This window comes from Plectropomus leopardus, chromosome 6, assembly GCF_026936395.1.
Source record: "Plectropomus leopardus strain MGB_pleo_1.0 chromosome 6, ASM2693639v1, whole genome shotgun sequence".
NCBI classification, from domain to species: Eukaryota; Metazoa; Chordata; class Actinopteri; order Perciformes; family Serranidae; genus Plectropomus; species Plectropomus leopardus.
The window spans coordinates 24,287,655-24,301,334 of NC_142181.1; the positions used below are offsets into that span (position 1 = coordinate 24,287,655).

At 40.1% G+C, this 13,680-nt stretch overlaps 1 protein-coding gene across 9 annotated transcripts in view; it reads left to right on the forward strand.

The window, feature by feature from the left end:
- Positions 1-13,680, forward strand: part of ncam1b (neural cell adhesion molecule 1b) — a 98,557-nt gene that overhangs the window by 80,802 nt on the left and 4,075 nt on the right. For 7 of the 9 annotated variants that reach the window (XM_088079051.1, XM_088079052.1, XM_042486712.2 and 4 more), the window contains 5 exons: positions 2,698-2,822; positions 3,624-3,804; positions 7,921-8,119; positions 10,898-11,014; positions 11,767-12,879. In XM_088079051.1, coding sequence (XP_087935177.1) covers positions 2,698-2,822; positions 3,624-3,804; positions 7,921-8,119; positions 10,898-11,014; positions 11,767-12,879 — 1,735 coding nt within the window. Of the gene's footprint in view, positions 1-2,697; positions 2,823-3,623; positions 3,805-7,920; positions 8,120-10,897; positions 11,015-11,766; positions 12,898-13,680 lie in introns of all 9 variants that reach the window. The other 2 variants (XM_088079056.1, XM_042486714.2) reach the window with 2 other exon arrangements.

The following is a 13,680-nucleotide window of genomic DNA, read 5'->3' on the forward strand; positions in this document are numbered from 1 at the left end:
TAGGGAAAATGGAAAATTATAATCATTATGATTATATTTTTTAAATTATGTTCTAGAAAAAAAAACATATTTTTTACATTTTTTGCACTTTTTTCAGGTCATTTTCATTTCTGTTTTTGTTTTTTACTTTTCTTTCTTTGCTTATAATCATGTCATTTTCTTGTAACTTTTTACTAATTTCTTTCTTTTTTGGGCTGTGTGTTAAGTTGCTTATTGCGTTCTCCCAATTTTTTTTTTTTAAGAAATAAAACCAAATTGCTTAGGTTTCAAAGGGTTAATTAGTTACCTTGCACATTATAAAGTCTCTGAAGTCAAGCTGTTCAATGTCCATGCTCTGTTATTGTGTTTATTTGAATGAAAAGCTGTGTTGTGATTCCACATCTGTATGTTTTAGTTTGTCTCCTGCTCTTTTACATTTTTTTGCTCCTCTACCTGTACCCGTGTTCTGTCTTTCATGTCCGTCTTCCCTCTTTGAACCTCTCACATGTGTCATTTCATGAGACTGTGACTGTTTGCATGGTTCTGATGATCCCTCTCCACTCTGCAGAAGGTAACTTACTATTGCAGGTTCTTATAAAAGAACCCCCCCTACTAAATAATTGGAGAATTCCACAGTTAAACAACACATTAATTGCTTCTGTGCAATCATGTAATACATTTCTACCTCAGTCCTATTAATCAATCATGTAGACATTTTCCTCAGCACGATAAATGAGAGAGAGCCAGAGCTGTCTTCGCAGTAATACATAACAGTCAGGGGTGTTTAATATCACCATCACTCGGGATGGTATTGATAGCCCACTACCGAAAGGGATGTTCCTTCTCCTCCTATTAGGATGTGTTCGTATAAATCAAGTGTGTAATGAACACAGTTTCCTCTACCCACAGGAGATATACTACCACACATACCTGAAAAAAACTGCCCCTGCCAGCAGTTTGCTCTGGTTTTCAATCAACAGTTTATAGTATTAATGCTGAGAACAAGTTACCCTGTGTAGTGTGTCCTCCATATTGTTTAACCTGTTTAACCTTAGGCTGCATTAAAGCCTACATCAACTAATGTAGAGTGATGTAATCAGGGTTTTCAAAGCAAGCAGTAGTATGAGTTAGAGTAAAAACACTAACCGTAACACACCTCTTTCTTGCTGTCTGTTTGGAACTAATACTTTATGTACTGTTTTTCTAAACCATGAGTACAGTTATATGGAAGAAAATACATAGCATTTGAATATGTATTTAAATTGAAGACAACCAAAGATTGTTAAAGACATGCAATGCAGGATTTTCCATAAAGACTGCACAACCAACAAAGTTATGTTACAAGTACAACAGAAATGCAAGAGTCATAGTGCCAAAAAAACACAAATACAGCAAGGCAAAATGCCAAACAAGAGTGAATCTAGGGTCAGCTTTTACTTTCACTCTCATTTGGCAAGCATGTGTAACCAAAAATCCTTTTTCTAGCACATAGAGATCCCCAGGACTGAGTCCAAAAACCTGGAAATGAGTTAGCATTTCAGCACCTCTGGATCCCTCACCTCAAAGTCAGTGGGTTTTTTGAGTGGGTTTTTGATTAGAAGCCTGAAATAAGATCTGTGGTTAACACGATCTTAAGAGACTTTCACATTTTGTTCTATGACATAAAATATGTCAGTAAATACCCCAATTGTGACCGTTAAAGGTTTTATGTGTCTTAAAAAAGGCGGTTGCTAACAAGTGGCTAAATGAGACAGAACGTCATCAAGCCAAACCACGCTAAACGTGGCTTTACAGCCTTTGAGTGTGGTTTGTTTATAGCCTAACATTAGCTTTTTACTTTTGGCAATTACATTCAGCCTTCAAAAATCCTGAAAGCGGTGTTCATTTGTTAAGATTATCTTGACGAACAAAACATGTAAGTACCATAAGCATTTGTTTGCCACAGAGGTTATTTTCTGCAACGATCCAAAATACTAGGTTTCATAAACTATACATAAAGATGGACATCCTAGGTATAACAATGTTTAATGTCAAACTAATGGAGAATATGTCCCAAAGGGAGAATAAGACAGGTTCCAGGATCGAACTCTGTGGAACTTCACAGGTCAGAGGAGCACAATCGGACACTTTGTCTAATACAACAACCTATTAGGTAAATGACTATGTAGTCTTAAAGTTTCCATCTGATACATTTCTATTTGACTTTTTTGTGTGTTTATTAGTTTCAGACTGACAAAATAATAGTTGAGTATATTACAAGTAAGTTGTGCTACACAAACATTTCACCCCGTGGTTATCATTGCAGGTGAACCCATTTATTATGCTGTGAAATGCAAGTCTTAAATAAACATTTAAATCAATGAGAAATAACCATTTCCCCTTGAGGCCTTATATAACACTGGAGGAATGTCACAAAGCAACTCAGACTGAAACAGATAAACATGTGGCTGTGTGTTATTTGATAATTAATCTGACTTAAGACATACCATCTTGAGGCAAGCGATTAAGAAAGGGCAAGTGACTTAAAAGAATGAAAACAAAGGCCAGTATCAAAGTTTTGACTTTTATTTCAAATCAAGGTTTCCGTTGTCTTTGCTGTACAATTCAAAGGTACTGGTGTAACAGAATCTTCTCCCAATAATAAAATAACCCTGCAGTTCTTCTGTAGCATCTTTTTAATGAGTAAATAAGCTCCATCTTGCTCTTGTGTGCCTGTAGGGAATCCCAATCCTCCGAAACTCCAAGGGGCCCTTCAACCCAAAGGCAACTCCCTCAAAGTCAGCTGGATCAAGCAGGACGATGGCGGCTCGCCCATTTTACATTATCTCATCCGCTATAAACCAGTGAGTATGAGAGCTGAAGTGATTAGTCTGTGTCTGCTGAAGCGACCAATTTGACAGTCAGTTGATCATCTGAGTGATTTTTATAAGCAGAATGCCAAAAAATGTAAGGTTCTGGATGGCAAATATGAATATTTGCTGGTTTTGTTAGTCTTTGATGATTTTATATACCCAACAAACAGCTGATGGGGCTTTTTCGCAGATTAATCATCAATGAAAATTGGAAAAAGTTAGTTGCAGCCCTATTGATGATTCTTATCAAGCTCCATGGTTCTGACATCTTCAGTCAATTTAAAATATAAATATTGTTGTCTAAGTCTGATTTGCTTAAGCATTCATTTTAATGCATGCAAACTAAAACTATTATGCGATTAATATATGAGTGAATCTACAGAAAATTAATTTTCAACTATTTTGATAAATAATTAAGCAATTTTCATGCAAAAATATCAAATATTGTGATGGCTTAAGCATCTCAAATGCCTGCTTTTTCTTGTCTTACATCATAAGTTGAGTTACATCCAATTGTAGCACAAATTTTAACCGAATTTTCAGAGTCAAAGTCTAAAAATGAAAATCCAAATATTTGTGCTTTTTCATCTTTTACAGTTATGCAAATATCAGGAGTTAGTTACCTGTCACCTTTAGAAAAGATAATTGACGTTTTCATTATTTTGTGATATATTATAGACCAATTGATAAATGGATATTCAAGAAAATAAACTGTAAATTATTATGTAATGACATAATTAATTAGCTGCGGCCTTTAATGCATGTACTGTACACCTCTCTGTGTGTCCTCAGATGCAGGTTTCAGAGTGGAAACCAGAAATCCGGATGCCCAGCGGCAGCGACTATGTGGTTCTCAGCGGCTTGGAGTGGGACACCGAGTACAATGTTTATGTGGTGGCAGAGAATCAGAAGGGCAAGTCTCAGCCAGCTACCATGTCCTTCAGGACGTCCACAGAGCCAGAAGCTATCCCAGGTACCCCCCTCAGGTCATCTATACTAAACTGGAACTAAATAGCCAGAAAACTGAGGAGCCAAACTCAAAGCTCAAAACCTGAGCATCACATTCTATTTTTACCTCTCTGGCTCTGAAAGGTGAATGACAACTAAATAAATCTACAGAAAAAAATGGATTTTCTGAACAGCGGTGAGCCAAAAATGATTTTCCGGCTGAATTTTCTCACTTTAAACTTTTGACAGCCCTTGCTAAATGAGCTTGAGTTTGTGCTCTCAGAACTGGGACAGGCTCTTTCCACGGAGGATGAGATGATTTCCTCTGAATGACTGTACTTTTCCTTTAGTTTTGTTTACCGTAGCAGCTAGAGTGGATAGTTTGTCCCTGTGTGGAACCAGCCTCTAAATTGACCCTTGATAACCACTGATTAACTTGTACCTTGAGGTCTTAACTGCAGCTGAAGGTTTTTTTTTTTTACCAACCGCACAAAAAAACCAAACAGCTTGTCAGATTCCCTTTAGGTGCTACACACTGCCGAGTACTCTACTGAAACATCGCAACAGACCATTATGTCTTCCTCTCGCTTCTTTTCTAATTCATTCTCCGATCTAAAAGCATTTCCCACTCACCCACCACTGAGTCACCATCTAGTCCACATGGTGTAGTTTTCCCTTTGTGCTGTGCTTTTGCTTTGATGTGTTGCTGCTTTTTTTTTTCTCCTCCCTCGATACAAGAAATCAGTTTCCTTTTTTTTTCACTTTTGGTTTTCAGACCTGACACATTTTCACGTTCTCTTCCTGTTTTTCCCACCCTTCTCTTTTTTCCCTCTTTGTTGTCCTTCATTTCCCTCCCTCTTCCTACCCTTTATTCTCTTCCCCTTTCTCTCTTTTACCCCGTCTGTCAATGTTCCTGCTCTCTTGCCTCGTCGTGGACATTGGTGTGGTGGACCACATGAACATTTTCGTCTCGCCCTGTGTGCATTTTGGTGCGGTCCTCAGTCGAATCTCAGGGTTGTTCATCTGTGACATGCACTTTGGTATCACTCATCCTGTCTCTCATCACTGTACTCCTGCTCTCATAGTTTTCGTGGGGAACTCACACCATAACTGTAGAGGAGAACTCGCCTTTCTCTGGCCTGGCTGTCTCTCTGGATGCTTTCACTCCTTAAAACAGTCTTTGTCCGTGGCAGACGTGTCTCTGTTATGGGTGAGAAAAGGGTGCTGTGTAGCTTCAGAACAGACCAGACAGACGTGCTGAACCAAAGGCAGTGGAAATCCTCTCCGCCTCCCACAGATTCACTCTGCTCAGCATTAGCACTGCTAGTCATCAGCACTAGACAACAGAGGGGACTGCCCGTTTACAGTAATGAACAATAGAGGAATTCAAATGAGGTTGTATTAAAATAAAATCAGCACTTAGAACAGAATGAAGGCTGAGTGCGAGGCCTGTCTGTTTACATAAACACTATTTTATTCTTTATTCGCTTACAGAATAATGCATATGTACTGTAAAGGTTTTAAACATTAACGTTTACAATATTGAAAACAGAGACATCTAACTGAAAAATGTTTGTAATAATAATATTGGGAGAGTTTGACAACCTGTACACAGAATTATCACTAGAAAACTGTTATGTCTGTGCTGTTTACTGAGACAAAAGTCCAGGGGTCAGATGCATAAAACCCTGTTTAGATTCATGACTTAATGGGGTGTGTCCAGTGGATTTAGTGGCATCTTGCAATGAGGTTGCAGTACTAAAACTTATTCTGTGTGCCAAACATACAGGAGAATTATAGTAGCCAAAATGAAAAGGGATTGGTCCTATCTAGAGTCAGCATTTTGTTTGTCTGTCTTGGCTTTTGTAAAAACATGGCAGACTTTGCTGTACTTTGATTTGAACATCTCATTCTATGGTCCAGAAAAGACAAAAATTTCAGTTTTGGGTGATGAAAATGGAAAATGAAAATATTGATACTAATATTGTATTTAATTTCTTTCAATAGATGCCTCTAAATCCTGCAGGCTGGACCTTCAGACTGTGTGTACACACAAAGACATTCTTTTGGTCAGATTTATTAGCTGCACGTAAGCATGTTTCTGTTATATCAATCTTGGTCATTGTGGAGCTGGGCGCACATGCACAAGCCTCATTTCCACACCCACAGTTCCCCATAAGTGGATGTAAAAATGCTCTTAAACATCCGTTTGCATATTGATACTTGTGTCCCTCCACCACTCATTAGACCTGTCAGTGAGAAATACGGAAAAGAAAGTGCTATATCGCCGCCTGTGTTGCATCTGTGAGGTTTTCCAGCAGTGCCAGAACAGCTGTCATCACTCACGGCTGTGGCTATTTGTAGCGCCAGCACCTCTTATTTATCGTGTTTCTGCAAACCATCATCAAATCTCAATCGCTATTATTATTAAACATTAGAGGAAAGATTAATATTCCATTAGCGCACGTGTTGAAACTGACTTTACAAAGTGCTTCACAAGTAAGGATAAAACGAAAATATCATTTACAGGGAGATGATGGCTTAAATGTAAATAAACAGTGATGAAATGCATCACACATAAACACTTTAAAGGTCGATTGTATAAGATTCAGGGGGATTTATTGTCTGACTTGGACTATAAGTACATTTTTTAGTGAAAATAAGAATTGTCTTACCTGTGTTACCTTAGAATGAGCTGTTTTTATCTACATAGGGGGCAGGTCATCCTCCTTGAAGGCTGCCATGTTGCACTGCCATGTTTCTACAGGAGCCCAAAACGTACAAACCAAACACTGGCTCTAATCACAGATTTTTACCATGAAACTGCTTTATTTACTGTTTTTACCATTATATACCAATGGGTCCATTTGTTTTGGAGAGGAAGAGACTTCTGCAGATAATTTGGCTTCTGGTAAAAACCTCCTGAATGTCTGAATCTTAATATATCAGTGAAAAAAAGGTGAACACACATTAGCAAGTGCTGGGCTAGCTCTGTAACAAGCCAAACAACGTTGGAGAAACACTGATTTATAACATGAAACTGCCTTTATTTAGTGTTTTTGACAGTTTTAATCACCTGGTCTGGCTAAAAACCTGAAAAGGAGTTCATGCTTGGTACATGGGAGAACTTTTAGCTGGTTGCAATCTGCAGTTTTTAACACTAGATGCCACTAAGTCCTACACACTGCCTCTTTAAAATTAAGTTTATAAGAACACCTTTGATTGACATTTCAGAGAACACTGCGCAGCCTACAAAAAATAATTACACAACCTGTGATGTTGGCAAGCAACTTCAAAACAATACCCCTCTCTCAACTTGCATTTCATCTCTTTATTGCCACATCACCTGTACTTTCTCAGCTGAAACCGAGTTTACGCCTGGTTTGAAGAATGTGTGAGGTGCTCACATTCTTCCTCAATAAATACCAGTTTATGTGTGGGAAAAGGCATACGCATGATTTTTGTGCTCATGCAATGTTTATACATCTGGCCCCTGATATTTGTCATGCATGTAATGTGTATCAAATATCATTCAGAAATACTGTTTTTATACATTTTTATTGGAGGGTGCTTTACTTAGCTGGATTTTAGTCTCTAGCAGATTTGTATTAATTATTGGTATCTAAAGAGTTACATTTATCTAGAAACAGAGAATATATTGAAGAGATTTCACTTTACACAAACCCTGAATACACACCATAGCCTTTTGTGCTGTTTTGAAAAGCTCATATTCATTTTGTCCATAAAATATTCCACATTTCCGGGTAACTAGCAACACAGTGTATGCTTTGGTTTCCTCTTCTTTCTAATACCAAATAAATGGGTTGAATATAATATCCATTTTTTATGTGTTTTTAACGATAGCTGTTTGCATAATAAACAGACCACAAAATATATCAATAATTGAACACAAGTCAGACAGCACAGTCCAAACAGACATCACACTGCATCTAAATTCATGCCGAGACAACTAGAAAATGTATCAGTGCTCGTAGCAGGTGAGTTGTTTCTGTTATATGAAAGTATTTGTGGTTGAAGTAGCATAGCTGCACTTTATTCAGTTGTTCTTTGCTGTTTCTTTCTAAAACTGTGTCATGCTACTGTTGTTGAGCACTCTCCTCTCTTGTCTCTTGTCTGGCAGATTTGGGTGATGAGGCAGCGCTCTCCATGGGCATCATGCTCTGGGCAGGGATCCTTGTTGTAGTATTTGTACTCCTGCTGCTAGCTGTGGATGTCACCTGTTACTTTGTCAACAAATGTGGCCTCATCATGTGCCTCTGCGGTAAATCAGGCACGGGTACCAAAGGGCACAACTTGGAGGAAGGCAAGGCAGCCTTCATGTGAGTATCACTGACAATGATTGCATGCAGTTCAGTGTTTTGAACAGGGACCACTACACTTAGCCACATTAGCCACACGCATCGGTTAAGGTTCACATATACTGAAGAAGACAATTTTCTTTTTTAAACTCTTTATATGTGCATATGATTTTCTAGTAACATAAAAGTTTTAAAGTTGTTATAGTAGTATATAAGTTGTAATATTTCTGTATTTGCAATGGATCATATAATTATGTGTAACGTGAAAGTTGGCACTTGCGTGACAAAAACTGAGAAAAATTGCCTAGACTCTTGGTAACTTTCTGACTGTTTTGTTTTATGGCTCACAACTTCACTATTTTGTTTCTGTCATTTGTTGTATTCACACTACGAGCAACACAACAACAGGCTGCAAGTCTTTTTTTTTTTTCCAAAGATTATTTTGGGGCTTTTTATGCCTTTATTACAGATAAGACAGCTATAGTATAAAAGGGGGAGAGAGAGGGGATGACATGCAGCAAAGGGCTGTGTGCTGAAATCGAGCCTGTAACTGCTGCAGCAAAAATTGTACATGGGGCGCCTGCTCTACCAGGTGAGCTACTGGGTGCCCCACAACTGATTTTAGTGGATACTGGTGACATGAATAACCAACATCCGACACTTGCTGTGGATGAGTTTGATGTACTACAAAGCAAAGTTAAGCTGGCCTCAGCTTTTTCAGCACTCCAATGATGCAGTGACAAGTCAACTAATCATTGGTTTTGATGGCTAACGCGGTGATAACTTTCTGTGCATTGCGGTGCGCACAGCGATTACAACAGTGGATAAATATATGTCAGACATATTACAAATGTATAACGTTAAGTTGAGGTGCTTTATTGCGAGTAATACAAACAAGCCTGTGACAGTGTAACTATGTTAGCAAATGGCTTGAGCAACACTCTAACAATGACTCTGCGATAATGTCAGTGGATGCGCTGTTGTCACTTGTCATCATCACTTTGCATCCTTTCCAGCCACAGCAGGCATCAGTTTTGGGCAGACAAACTGATAACACTGTACACTAACTGCTCAACAGAAGAGAGACAAAGTGAGCAACTAGCTTGTGAACAGGAATGAAGCATTTCAAAGTTTAGCCCCATTCTTCAGGAGTTGGTGGAGACCAAAACAGTGCTTTAAGGAAAGTGAATGTTGAACCCTGTTTTAGTGGCCAAAAATTCCCAAATAGTCAATACAGGTTAAATTACTTACAGCTATGAAGAAGACTGATTAAATGTAGAGTTGGTTTTTTTTTTTCTTTTAGATTAAGTTGTTCTTTACCTTTTTTTTTTTCATTTTTTTCTGCCTCATCTGTTGTGCTTCTACTTTAATTAGTGACTTCCTACATTCCCCAGAAGGCCTTTAAGGACTGACACTGAAGATGATTAAGAATCTTAGCTGAAGGTTTTATGTTTAGGCTGATACAGCTAGAGATAACCGCAGGAGCATTTTCCATTAAAGAAAAGGAGTTGTGCCTCTTGAGCAAAATCAACACATCTTGTGACTACAGCGCATTATGGTCCATTCAGTCAGTATCCGCAGGAACAGGAAAAATACATAAATCAATAAAACGGGCCCATAAATGAGATGAAGTTTTTAGAGCAGATTTCTCCTTCAGTGAAAATATGAGGGATGTTGGGTTTAAGTGAAGCATTGAACAAATACTCTCATGTGAACAATAAGACACTCTGGAATCAATTTGAGTGGGATGTTGCATTGTGTATTGATTTGTGTTACATTTCATGCTACTACTTTCTCACTCTCTCACACACATACACACAAAAGAAATACAGCCACGTGTATTTCTTCACCTGAGCTCACTGGAACGCCCAGACTGTGACTGAGTTGAAAAGATAATCCACTCAGAGTGACATAATCGCTGTCTGCTGCTCATGTATCACCTTTTGTCACTGCTCATTGTGGCAGATATGATAACAGTTCAAGAGATCATCCGTTGTCATTTTACAGGGCTCCCACACTATTTTTCAAATGAGCTTTCAAAATTTTTCCATAACTTTTACATCGTATTTTACCCTGTTTCAATTAATTTATTTAAGCACTTTAAAATGCGGGCCTTTATAGCAATACAGACAATCATTATTGCACACTCATTTCCCAGGCATTTGTGGATAAGCATACTGCTAGTGTTGCAAACTTTACTCACTCATTAGACATTCCCACCACCAACTAACTGCTAAGTGCTGTCTCTAAATAACCAACCTGTTAATAGCCAGGAGTTTGACCTAGGCTGTGATTAATTTGGAGATGACAGTCTGATGCTGCTTTACCATATGACTGTACTGCAGCGGCCTCCCATTAAAAGTGAGCAGTCCATCTGTAGTAACTGTCGCCAGCATCATTTAACCATTTACCATGCTGACTGTGAGTATTCATGAATCTTATGTGTAAAAGCCACGGTTAACCTCAGGGGTCTTGAATGTTTTCAGTCCAGGAAGCCTTTAGCTGAAAGAGAAATGGGCCAGGGACCTTGAGTTGCACTTGAGATAATTAATTGAATAATTGTTTTCACCTGTCTGTAGCTACTAGGTCAGCCGCAGCATTTTAAATTAGTAATACAAGGAACACATATTGTGTAACATCAGACATGTTTTTATGAACATATTTTAAACAATAGCCAAAACAATGTAAACTTACCAATACATTCTCAAACCATTTTCAGGCCTGAAAACAAGTTTGTCTAATTTCATAACTTCTCCAGGAACCCTGATTTTAACAAGCTTATGCCTTTCTGTCCTGCAGGAAAGATGAGTCTAAAGAGCCAATAGTGGAAGTCAGAACAGAGGACGAGTGCACAGCAAATCACAACGCAGCAGGACCGACAGAACCCAATGAAACCACACCTCTCACAGAACCAGAGTGAGTCAAACCTGACCTACAGCACAAGGCCTTTCAACCGCTCAAGTCTTTTTAGCTGTCGTACATTGCACTCCACTTCAAAGAATAATTATCTTATTCAACAGGACACAATTTGACCTTTTTTTTTTTAAAGTTCAGGTCATTCTTGAGTGGAGTTCACTGAACTGTGTTGCTTTTCTGTTTTTATTCCCTTTCAGAGGGAGATTACTGCACTTTGTGTTTCTTCTCCAGCTTTTGGAGATTTTCTGTCTCGTATCAAGGTTGAAGCAATACCAGTTAAAGACACAGAAAGGCTTTTTGTCCTCTTTGAGTGTGGTCAACTCATATGAAGCCATTTGACAACCTCAGCAAGCCATCTCTCATTATCAGCATTCTGGAAAAATTAGATGATTCTGTATGAGATTGTCACTGGTACTGTTTAACCCTTATAGGTGGTTCTACGTGGTGATATAGTTTTCTGAAGGAAGACTGGTTTTTTTAATACATTAGTTTTCCTAGTCAGTGTACTTCCATGTTGGTGTGTGTATGGGATGTATCCTTTGATGTCCACTCACAGCATGACGCCCTCTTTTTCTTTATTTCTTTTTCTCACTAGGCTTAATAGTTGCTGTTTTTTAGTTGCTTTGTCTCTGTTTGTGTGAACTTTAAAGCCAACTAATCCCTCTGCATGCTCTCGTCCGAGCCACCCTTCCTCTGTCACAGTCACCCTGGTGTCTAGTCTGTGTGTCTCTGTTCTCTCCCTGCTCTCTCAGGCTGGCGGCTTACACTGCTGCTCTGGCACTGGACACCCTCTCCTCCGTAGCCACCAACTCTGACACAGCCACTGCAACAATTGACCCCGCTCAGGACAGCCCCTCTAGCGAGACCACTACCCTCACTTGTAGCCTGTCTACCCCGGCCAACGACCCCTCACCCACCCCTGTCCTGGCCCCGGCCCCGACTCCAGAGTCAAACACAGCCCCGCCGACTCCCCTCCTCTCCACGTCTGCCGTCGAAGCTAAAATGGCCCCATTAGTTGAGCAAAGAGGAAGTGACACCCCAGAAGAACAGGAGAAAGTACCTACTCCTCCTTGTACTCCTGAAAGGACTAAAGCTCAAAAATCGGGGACGCCGATACCACCGAAGCGTAGACACTCTCCTAAGCTTGCAGCTCTGAATGCTAAAGCTAACCCGCCTGTGTCTCCACTGGCTGCTTCTTCCGCATCGTCCTCTCCCGCTCTCGACACCAAGAAACCTGCCCCAAGGCCGCCAGTCAACAAGCTTCCCATTCAGCCACACACTGTAGCCTTAGACACCGAAACGCCAGTACAAACTGCCTCCACTTTAGCAAACACTGCCCCTCCAAAACCAGACCCCGATTCATACACAACTGCCCCAGATCCCAGCGGTTGTAGCCTTACTGCCTTTGACACTAATAACAAACCTGCTGACCAAACTGTTGATGATAACACTGCCAAAGATGCTGCAATTCCTTCAGTGATCCACAGTGCTCCTAAAGACCTGGATGCTGAAGAACCCGCTCCTCTAGTTGGAGGCGTCCTCTCTCCTTTACCAATTACTGCTATTTCTTCTCCTCCTGCCCCCGCCAGTGTTGAGGTGCCCGTTTTAGACGATCTCTTAACAGCAGCGCCAGACATGTACGACTTTCTAGCCCCTGACGTAGAGCCCAAAAGAGTGGCTTTAGACTTAGAGTTGACAAACGGGACAAAAAGACCCTCACAAATCCCTGCAGACCTTATTAGCTTAGAGAGCCCGCCCTCTGCCCCCTCTCTGCCCAATGGAGATGGAGCAGACCTCCCCCCCTCAGGCCCAGTTCTGGAGGCATCAGAGACTCTGGCCAAGACTGCTCCTCCTGTCAACGATGAGTACGGCTCCCTCTAGAGGTTTATCTGTGTGTTTGTGTGAGTGTGCGTGTGTAACTTGTATGCCCATTCATTCACCACCGCATCTTGCCATTGACCACACAATATGAAATATTGTAATGGTAAACTGTGGTAATGACACTGGGTCAATAATGAATAAGGTGTTTTGGCTTGTGATAGACTAGTGATATGACGATACTGTTTTTTAATGCTTGTGTGTGTGACAGTTCTCCATCGTGGGGTCTCCACTTTTGCAACATTCACCACAAGAATAGTTAAGCCCCTTTCAGACATGCACCTTGTTACATAAATGTGATTGTCTGTCTCATGTCTGAGTAAGTGTCAAAGCCACAACGACAACATTATGAGTCTAGTAACATTTCTGTAAGACGTCCAACACAGCAAAAGTCTGAATTAAATGCTGTCAGATTAAAGCTGTGGGCATGCTCCAACAATCCGACAGGCACTCCTGATGAGTAGCTTTAGAAACCCCCTCCCCGCACATCTTTCCGACAAACTAATCGAAACTGACAATCCAACGTGCAGAGGAGTAAGCAGTGTTTGAACTCTCCTCTCTCAGGCTCTGTTTCATTTGTTACACCACTAATTTTGTCAGTTTTTGTCTTTGCACATTTATGCATAACTATAATTCCATTTGAGGAGAGCCGGTCTGAAAGAGTGCGCCCTGCATCCCTGTAGCTTATCCCGTCTTGCCTCCCTCTATGAGGGCCCGATTTTCACTCCTTTGAGTGGACACACCTTCTAATGTGGTTGTGCAACACTTGGTACTCCTTTTTGAACATA